This window comes from Lipophrys pholis, assembly GCF_963383615.2.
Source record: "Lipophrys pholis genome assembly, chromosome: 5".
NCBI lineage: Eukaryota > Metazoa > Chordata > Actinopteri > Blenniiformes > Blenniidae > Lipophrys > Lipophrys pholis.
In genome coordinates, this window is record NC_137628.1 from 33,088,112 (window position 1) to 33,098,734 (window position 10,623).

At 43.3% G+C, this 10,623-nt stretch overlaps 1 protein-coding gene across 1 annotated transcript; it reads left to right on the forward strand.

Annotated features, from left to right (window-relative positions):
* Positions 1–13: 13 nt before the first annotated feature.
* Positions 14–10,061, forward strand: rbm34 (RNA binding motif protein 34). The gene is made up of 11 exons (XM_080464759.1): positions 14–232; positions 2,829–2,985; positions 3,575–3,702; positions 3,783–3,981; positions 5,788–5,847; positions 5,950–5,993; positions 6,826–6,909; positions 6,994–7,057; positions 7,325–7,367; positions 7,450–7,568; positions 9,584–10,061. The coding sequence occupies exons 1-11, from the start codon at positions 210–212 to the stop codon at positions 9,884–9,886; spliced, it is 1,224 nt and encodes a 407-aa protein (XP_080320885.1). The 5' UTR covers positions 14–209; the 3' UTR covers positions 9,887–10,061.
* Positions 10,062–10,623: the final 562 nt, after the last annotated feature.

Sequence of the window (10,623 nt, forward strand, 5' to 3'; positions counted from 1 at the left end):
CATAGGAACCATTGTTTTCCTTTGTTTATGTTCTCGGTAGGAATTAGTTCGTAGTAGGACAGCCGTATGTTTAGAGAGAAACGTGTGGCTACTGCATGCTTATTAACCATTTGCCAAAGTTTTATTAAGTGTTCGGGTCGACCTCATTCTCCTTTTCCGGGGGGAGCAGATCAGCCGCGGTGACAGCTGAAAAAAACCAAGAGAAAACAATGAAGAGGAAAAAAACACAAAGGTTTGTTTACAACACATGATTATCTTGCCGTAACTCCTATCAATTAAAATGACCGTCTCGTTGCAACAAAGTAAAAGTAAAATGTTTTTCGTGTGTAATTTAAGTTTTCGGGAGCCCCGCAGCCGGACTGTTGAGCCGCATACGGATGCAGAATTGTGATTTTAAAAAATCCATTCTGGCTCAGTTACTTGTGGATTGTGAAGCACCGATCCACATTTTTTCACTTCCGATCTCGATAACCGATTTTGGATATCTACTGATACGATTCCGATACCAGAGCTCTGTTTGCTTTAATATTATTATTATTGTTGACTTTATATGAGGCTGTAATAAACTCCTCTCTACAGTAAAGTATGAAATGTACTAATGTATACATGTATTCTCTCTAAACACAACTTGAGGTTAGTATCAGGACAGTAAAAGAAGCAGTACAAAGTATTTTAGCTCCATGTGGACAATGTGGGGGTCTGCGTGACGTCATCATCTCATAATAAACTAGTTCTATCTTTAAAAGCTCAGAATGACTTTATTAATCCCTGGGGAAACTCTTGAGCAAGGCAGCAGCAACACAATGTTTCCAGCTCTAACGCAGCTCCAACCATTGGGACTATTTTCAGGGAGTTTATTGTGGAGTAGGACGCAGCTTCACGGAGGTGTGAATCGCCTGCTGACAGCCTGGAGGAGCTGCTGCTCATTGTTTTGATGTCAGAGCTGTTCTCCTCCCAGAGCTGGAGTTTGAAAACGCTGACGTCTGGCTGCAGAGTACCGCCTCGGTGTACTACGTCTTTGCTACCATCCACGTTGCTGCGTTGCTTTGCTAACATCCACGTTGCTGCGTTGCTTTGCTAACATCCACGTTGCTGAGTTGCTTTGTGGTGTTTTGAGTGTAAAATCTGTCTAACCAGCAACACATTGCCATGAAAAGTTGGATAGCACAGTGCTACTTCCCTAGCCTGCTCGCTGGCTGCAAACTGTGGACTGGATTTCCTGACTCATTCCTCCTGGTCTCATTGAGACCCGCCTCCCTTCAGGAAATCCAGTCCACAGTTTGCAGCCAGCGAGCAGAGCAGCAGCAGGGAAACACTGGGGATCATTTCAGCACCATGAAGCAGACCAGGATCATGGATCAGACCAGGATCATGGATCAGAAATCTCTGATCTGTGACTTAAGTTCTTATCGGAACCCGATCGCGATCCTGGATTGGATCGGCCCCCTCCCTACTTTGGATGTGGTTCCAGCAACGGGCTGCTTCAGAGAGCCTCCTTCATTATCTTGTTTCTGGTGTTTGCAGTTCCCCCATGTATAAGCAGCCTAATGAGTTGTGGAAGAGTTTTGATTGTTTACAGGTCTCAAGCCAGCCCCCACTTCAGAAAACAGTCAAAATCCATTTGAAACCTTTTTGTTTGCAGATTTAAAAAAAAAAAAAAAGCATTTTTTGACTCAGATAAAATTAATAATCATCCAAACTGCATTTTCTTTTTCAAGACTACTTATTCTGTGACTTCATTAAATTAAACAGCAAGGGACTTTTAAGATTTAATTTTCAAAAGATGCCCCAATACTTATCAAAACTCAATTTGAAATGTCAAATATGAAAACTAAAATTATTTTTCATTTCAAGCTTATAGCTGCATTATATGACTTGTAGATAAGAATAATAATAGATCCTCTAAGCTGCATTTTAATTTTCTTAATATGATAGGACTCAAAAGAAAACCCAAAGAGGAGATTGTTTTTTCGTGTTCATGTCCGCCCTGCAAAAAAGTAATCAAAATTAAATTTGACTTTGTATTCCCAAGCGGCGCAGGAGCGTGAGGCCAGTGGCTGCTCTCCTTCTGAACCTGCCTCGCATCCAAGTGATGAAAACAGCCTGACAGAAGCATATTGTCAGATTCTCTCAGAGCAAAGGAGCAGTGCTTGTTCAGTAATCTGCTCACGTACTGTGACGTTTCAGTCACTGAAGCTGGTTGCTGAACATACCACGGCCACTGAACGTACTGTGATACACAGTCAGGGCTCCTCCTGACAAGCACTGGACGGTTGGGAGGACAAATCTTATTAATAACCTGATTCTGTAACATCTCAGGAATTGCTTTGCCCCTCACTGCCTCTTGCTACAGCGTATGGGCTTGTTCAGGGCTGACCTGTAGTGACTCGTGAAGTTTCAGGCAGATTGCAGCATGTCGAGCAGAGTTCCACATCACTTCCTGTGTCATGGCGAAGCAGATCTTTATTGGTGCACCGCGGCCCTGTCCTCGGAGATTAAAAACAAATCGAAACAAAATATAAACACTTTTTGGCCGGTTTATCTAAAAAGGGTTCAGTGTGAGATGGGCGGGTTCTAATTTATTAATGTGCCGACCTCATGCTCATCCAATCGGAAGTCGCTGTTGCACATTCTATTAAAATGGGAGGGAAATATACGAAATGGCATTAAACCAAACCAAACATGTCAAATGAGCAAAAAGGAAAGAAAAATACCCGTAAAATATTTACGGGTGAAACGAAGCGTCCAACATGTATGATGTGTGCCCACATCTCATCCAGTAGAAGCTGTTTCCTCTTATTTGTGTGACTTGTTGCATGTGTCCACAGTGAAAAGGCACCCCCAGCGGAGCAGGCCGCTGACTATATGGTGGGTCAGGTATCAGGAAGCGTATTCCGCCAAAGCTCTGCACCCTCCAGTTCTCTCTCGGCTTTATTCAGCATCAATGCACCTGCTGCACCGCTGCAGTTCCAGCCTCCACCCAAGGTAAGGAGCCACCGGTTGAAGAGAAACTTCTAACTTTTTGTATGGAAACAATATTTAGTTATATAACACAATAATATGTTTAACCATACATTCAAACCCGCAGGTTTTATTGTGTTTGAAATGATCTTTTCTGTGTACCAAATCTTAACTAAAGCTGTCTTTTATCATTTAATTTGGCACATAAATAAAACATTTTCAAACGGTGAATAAGGATCATCAGGTACTTTGATAAGCAGCGTTTTTCAAGGTAGAAATAATTTTTTCCTCATTTGCTTGCAGATTTTAAGCTGTACAAGCCTGTGAGGGCTGGACACGGGGCAGAAAGCACTAATATTTACACTTCTCTTGTTAAAGAAGTTTCTCTGAAAAGCAGTACTTTGGCATTTCCTGGGCAGATTATTTGTAATCCTGCTCTGACTTCTGTTTGTCCGATGTTTATTACCCCCAGTCATGTGATTGTAGTTGAGGTTCACACATACTGTAATAATTAAGATGTGTAAGAAGTCTGTGACTTTCAGGAGATTCAACATTTCAGCTTGTGTGTATGTTGTGAAGTTAACATCTGAACACGTTGGTCTTTTTCTTGCAGCCTGTTGAGATAAACGCTCAGACCGCAGAGCAACTGAAAGAAAGTCAAGAGGCGACGCGTCAATCCACACAGAAGAAAAAGAAGAAACTCAAAGAAAAATCAGCTGCTGACCTGAAGATGGAAAACAGGTTCACTCTTCGTCTTTCTCCTCTTTTCATTTGATCCCAGTCTGTCATGTTTTAAAGCTCCTGACTGTGGTGTCTCTCAGGGAGAGCAGTCTGCAGGAGGCCGACCAGGATGAGCAGGGGCACAGCACTCCAAAGAAGAGCAAGTTGTCGGAGGCGGCCACAACGAATGAACACTGGGTGCTGAAGAGACAGAGGCTGAAGGCCAGCAGACACGAGGAGGCTATAAAAGGAAAGAGGACGGTGTTCGTAGGAAACCTCCCAATCAGCTGCACCAAGAAGGTAATTCTGACGGAACCTTTACAGGCAAGAAGAGAATTCTCTTCTTTATCCCAACATTAACACCAAAAAACATACAAATTAGAAGCAAACTACGATGCATCATGTTTCAATGTTCTGCATGTGAACATATTTGTTATTATATCATGTAGTCCTGGGGCCTGTATCACAAACCGTGATAAACATATCCAGGATCTCTCTCTGCTTCCTGAGTTGACTGATCCAGACACACGCGATCCAGATTAGAAGTAATACGAAGCAGGTTATCAACTCACTACTTCAACCAGAGTTTCCCTTCAGGATCCATGTGTGTTCACATGAAAGGGGCGGAGCTTGCAGCGTCTGGCCAATCAAACATGGAGAAATCCTGCAGAGCACTTTACAGAAGACTGAAGGAGCAGTTAATCTCTGAGATTATGAAGAATTCAAACACGTCCAGCAGCTCAAAGCAACACTGCTGCTGCAGCCAAAGCCAGAACCTTCCTGACTTGGTGAGATTAGAGCAGATTAATTCATGGGACAATAGAAACGGAGTCACTTTCACTTTATTCCAGCAGAACGGTTCCAGGCAGAGCTTCCTCACTGCTCTTCTTTTACTTTACATTTTACATCCACTTGTTCTGAGGCCAGCCCCCGTCCAGCTCAGTAGGTAGAGCAGGAGACTCTCCGTCTCAAGGTAGAGGGTTCACGTCCCATGCCGGGCGCCACCTTCCTGTGGGCTCTCCACCTGCAGGAAGGTTCTTAATGGTGCTATGTGATCTGGGTGACGGTGCTCAGACTGACACCACCACCACCTGGAAACAGATAAGAGGGAGAAAATAGTTGGAGGGATGGATGGAGGGATGTTCTGAGGCTGAGTTTCCTCTGTGTGAGTGGGTTTCGTGTTGGAATATTAATTCATCACTGTGACGACAGGAGTGGTTCTGGTTCCATAAATTCCTGTTTGTGCAGTTCTGTCAGCGTGAGCATTATTATTAAGCTCATTATTCCAGATTAACCCTCGTGGAGCCAAACAGACTTGGAACAAGAATAAAAACATCCTTCAAAGCTCAGAGACCAGGATTTATTTGATTATGTCAAAAAGATCGTTCTAAATTAATTTCAACACTCCTCTCAGAGCTGAACCTGCCCACCAATCACCATCATTTAAGAATGGGCGGGGCGTTTCCCAAGAGATCTGATTGGTCAGGAGGCGGAGCTTTTACACTCTGTCATCTTATCGAGAACGTAACCTGCTTCGGGTTAGACATTCAGAGTCGGTTACCATGGTGATTTATCCCTGTGAGAAGTGAACGAGCATCGTACAGAAAACCAGAATTAATCCTGAAGTTACCTGGATAAGAGAAAACCAGAGTTAATCCTGAAGTTACCTGGATAAGAGAAAACCAGAGTTAATCCTGAAGTTACCTAGATAAGAGAAAACCAGAGTTAATCCTGAAGTTACCTAGATAAGAGTAAACCAGAGTTAATCCCGAAGTTACCTAGATAAGAGTAAACCAGAGTTAATCCTGAAGTTACCTAGATAAGAGTAAACCAGAGTTAATCCCGAAGTTACCTGGATAAGAGAAAACCAGAGTTAATCCCGAAGTTACCTGGATAAGAGAAAACCAGAGTTAATCCTGAAGTTACCTAGATAAGAGAAAACCAGAGTTAATCCTGAAGTTACCTAGATAAGAGAAAATCCAACGTCGTAGTACAGGCCTCTGCTGTTACTTCTAAAACGGAGTAGATTTGTCATTTGATTGTTCACAGATTATTTTCTAAAGTGACAGATTACTTGAAATTGAGCCGTAATTCCTCCACTTTCAGACCCTGCGGAGCGTCTTCAAGGGGAGCGGATTCATCGAATCGATCAGATTTCGTTCTGTGGTGAGAAAACAAACAAACAAACCTTCCAGTAAACATTAGTTGTATGAAATCTGTATTTATGGCTCATCGTTTACCTTTTTCTCTCACATTTCAACAATCCAGGTTAGAGATGACCCCTCCATGACTCGGAAACTGGCCACTATTAAGTAAGTCTGATATATACATATATATAGAAAATATACATTTCTTTTTTTTTTTTAAATAAATCATAATTAAATAATGAAAAGTTGTTGGGGTAAAAAAACAGTGAAAATGAAATCCCATCAATAAAATATCCAAGGAATTTTTATCTAAACTTCACCTTTTTAAAAGCTTTAAACGGGATTATTTTAGTGCCCTGGATCTTAGACCCCATTACTGCAGTACTGTGGATTAAGGAAGTGCCCAGACAACATCGTCATCATCATCATCATCATCATCATCATCATCAAGTGTGCCAATGACACAACTGTGGTCGGGCCACAGTTCAGAGGCTGGCGGGGTGGTGTGAGGCCCACAACTTGGTCCTCAGTACCTCTAAGACCAAAGACCGGATTGTTGACGTCATCAGAAAGAGGTCTGACCTGCAACCCATCTGCATCAATGGGGGGGGCAACTTCAAGTTCCTGGGTGTGCACATTGATGCGGCCCTCCTGTGGAGCTCCAACACCAGGGAGACGGTTGTTGCTGGGTTCTTCCTGTGAAAGGGGAGTTTTTCCTTTCTATCACCTCTGTGCTTGCTCATGTGACATTGTTGGGTTTTTCACTGTCAGAGTGCTGTGACGTGTTATATTTTATAACAATACAAATTGAGTGTTTCCTCCTTCATGACACAGGCTGTTGCTGTAGAATTCAGGATAAGAAAGTGTGATTGAGTAGAATGAATCGTTCAAGGAGTTGATAAATGGCTGAGGCAAATGATCCATCCAACAAAAATGTTGTTTAGAGTCTCTCACTTGTAGTTGCTGCCTTTTTAAGCTCCCTTCTTTTTGACTTCAGACGCAAAATACATCCCAAGAAGCAAAGCATGAATGCCTATGTGGTGTTTAAGGATGAAGACGGAGCTGCCAAAGCGTTGGAGAGGTAAGACGTTACTCACTCCTTCATCGGACTGCAGACACGGTCTGCTCCATGATAGAAGTGTGTTTGACTTGATCCTCTTGACAGAAATGGTATGGAGGTGGAGAAAGACTACGCCATCCGAGTGGACAGAGTGACCAACGTGTCATCAGTGAGTCTGCAAACAGCACACGTACAGCCCGATACGGGTTAATCAGAACCGGTGGCCCTGAAGGTCCAACGCCGCAACGCAACAGCAAAAACCACAACACAGACGTTAACAGGCTTTTTGCACTTGTGTTGTGGCGTTGGCCCTCCTGGGTTACCGTAGAAACACAACCCAACACTGGATTACAAACCTGATCTTCTAAAACTTGATCAGAAACACGATCCGACTCTGGATCTGCCCTCAGTGACAAACCCTGTTGTTCTCTTGCAGCATGATCACCGGCGTTCTGTGTTTGTGGGAAATCTGTCGTTTGGTGAGCCGCTCTGCAGAACGTTGAAACTGTGTGCAGTACTGAGGCTTGTACTTCTGTCTAACATTCCTCTGCTGTCTTGCAGAAATTAAAGAAGCGGCTTTTCGACGGCATTTCAATGAGTGTGGTGCAGTGGAGGCTGTGAGGCTGGTCCGCGACAAGAACTCCGGGCTGGGGAAAGGATTTGGTTACGTCCTGTTTCAGGTACGAAGAGAAAGCTCTTTCTTTCCTAAGCGTGTGTTTTTACTGAGCAGCAACTCTGAGCTTTAGCTCCCACAGGTACCACTGGACAACATTTAATTCATTTATAGCACAATGTCAGTTGACATTTACTTTTTAAATCAGTCAAGTTTCAGATTTAAGGTCATTTGTACATCAGAAATATGCTGCTCTGCACAATGAAGTTCCTTCTGTTCATGGAGGATTCCAACATTAAAATAGTAAGTAGAGCATGTAAAGAAATCATATAAAAACTAAATATTTACAATATGTAAACTTGAAGGTAGTGTGATATTTAGAATCATTGACACAAATACAAGCACCCATCTACAGCAGGTACATTAAGTTGTGACCATTCTTTTTCTTTCTCAAGCTGCTGTTGACATGAAATGTCCACCAGATGTTGGTAATAACTTATGAAATCCACACATATAAAGATATTAAAGCGTAGATGTCCATAAATTAAGTTGTGTAATAATGTGCAATGACACAGGGAAAGGGTATTGAACAGACTTACTGAAAGGTATTTAATACTTTGTTGGTAATGACGGCTTCAAGCCTCCCGTATGGACAAACAGTTCTTCCACACAAAGTCTTCAGATGTGGGAGGATCCGTGGTCGTCTTCTATCCACTCTGAGCTCCACTTCCTTCCATACATTTCCATACACATGAATTCAAGTCAGGTGTTTATCTGAAACCAAGTGAGTTTCCTTGGCTGTGTGTTTGGGATCATTGTCTTGCTGAAATGTCCGTTGAAGTTCGTCAGTACCTTGAAAAACTGCTCCACGTCATGATGCTCCCGCCTCCACACTTCACTGCTGCTGTGGTGTTTTTGAGGTGACGTGTCCGTTTGTCCCCCAGACATGGTGTGTATTACAGCAACCAGAGTTCCCTTTTGGTGTCATCTGACTCGATATTCTCCCAAATGTAGTGCTGCAAACTTAAAGGGCTCATATCATGCAAAAGTCCCTTTCTAATGGTTTTCAAACAGTAATAATCATCCCCGCACCTGGAATGACATGGAATCCTCTCTCTTTCGATTTTTAGAAAGTGTGTGCTCCCAACCAGCCAATCAGAAGTCAAACTCTTTATAGTGTCATCAGGGGTTTTAGGCCAGAAGGGGAACCAGGAAAAAGTGGCTAGAAAATGATTTTTGTTCTCATGTCTGGGCACTACTTTTTAAATGCGTTTTGTGTAGCGTACACCCTTATGGACTTTGGGTTAAAAGTTCTCTGTGATATATCCTGCAGTTTTTTGTCACAAGCCATAAATATATATAAAACAACAAAGTTCTGTGGTACTGGATTCACTTGTTTTATTCATCAACATTCACTTTAGCAACACAAAACCTCTCATAAATGAACAGTTTATATATTTCTGACAACATTTTACACAAGTCTTGATGAATGATTACCAGGAAAAGTGAATGTAGACAAATTAGTGGAAAAACCCTTCTTCAGCTAAGGTCATATATTAACCACGGTGAACTGTGCCACACACACACATCACTGAAACAGCACTACTTGTTTTTTACAGTGTTTATGGTTGCAGGGTTTCTTTTCTTTCAACAATAGATGCTTTTGTCAGTTTACAGGTCATGTTTTTTTAATAGGCCTCACTCTTGCTTGCTTTTTATTTTTTTTACGCAGTACACTGGAAGCTTTTATTTCTGTTCAATGGACATTTTATTTTAGAGGATGTTTTATGTTTCATCCCCATCACTGTCAGAAACATCATCACATGCCACTATATCTTCCGTTTCCTTCAGAACATTCACACGGTGCTGGCACATACACAAATCAGTCCTGGTCGCCGCCATCTGGGACATGAACCCTCTACCTTGAGAGGCTCATGCTCTACCAGCTGAGCTGGCCGGGGGAAACAAACCAAACCAGATAGAAAAGTGAACGTAGTAGAGAAGAGAGACCTCACTGAAGATGGCGGCTCCAGCAGCCGATGTGTTTACTTTACAGATCTTCATTCCCTCTCTCTGTTGCAGAGTGCTGACTCGGTGCAGCTGGCCTTGGAGCTGGATGGTTCAAAGCTGGAGGGCAGATCAATTCGTGTGAAAAGGTCCGTGAAGAAAGAGAACAATAAAGGTAAAGAAGTACCACAGAGGACTGGGAACGCTTCAGGTCAGAAAGGAGAAGCTGGTTTCAAGTTCCACAAGACGTTTCCTGGAAAACAACAAAAGCCCACAAAGTGCTCGTTCAAAGGAGAAATGGTCGATCCAAACAAAAAGGCTAAAAAGAAAGGACTGAAGAAGAAGAAAGTGAAGCCAAACAGGTCTGCTCATACCTGACCTCAGAGGACTCTGACTGCTCCGATGGTGGAAGGTGAACCTTGGGGATGGTTCCCAACAGCTTCAGAGAGAACCAATGATCACCAAGCAAAGCTGCAGCCATGGTATTCATAACGTGTCTGAAATGTGCAAAATAAAGCCACAAACCTTTGTTACCCTGCTGATGTACGTCGTACTATGTTGAATCGGATTTGTTCTTTGTGAGGAGTTCAGCCAGAGTAGAGGTGGTTGATAGAGTTGGGCAGTATCCACATATTGGTACCATTAAACCTTCCCCACAGTTTCCCGGGGTACACGGTATTACCACTAGTGGAACGAATCCGAGCCGGGCCGGGGGCAGGACCGGGGCACATGACCGGGCCCTTTACACCCAAATAATAAAGTGCATCATGACATCATTTTACAACATACACATCCCTGCAATGGACTGGTGCTGTCCGTTACGTTTGGGCTTCCACCACAAGAATTTGGGATTTTCTGGAAAATCCCGCTCCGAAGGTGGAGGCTGTTCTGCTACCCCTCCGTCGGGGTACTCTGGACCATGGAACAGGTCCGGGTTTGAGGAGCCGTCTGCTGATTGGTCAGTGATTTTCTACACGCCCTCAATATTTGGGGGGGATGGGCCCGGCTCCCCCAGGTCCCCGCTCCGAACCGTCCCCCTCCGGGGCCCCTCCTGAAGCTCCGCCCCTGAGTATCACCATCATTAATTAAAAATCCCTTTAGGTCATTCAAACATA

Excerpts from the sequence above, each read along its gene's own strand:
- rbm34 (XM_080464759.1), top strand. The coding sequence starts at position 210 with ATGAAGAGGAAAAAAACACAAAG. Across the intron at positions 233-2,828 it reads AAGAGGAAAAAAACACAAAG|TGAAAAGGCACCCCCAGCGG; the intron begins GTTTGTTTACAA and ends ATGTGTCCACAG. Across the intron at positions 6,910-6,993 it reads GCTGCCAAAGCGTTGGAGAG|AAATGGTATGGAGGTGGAGA; the intron begins GTAAGACGTTAC and ends TCCTCTTGACAG.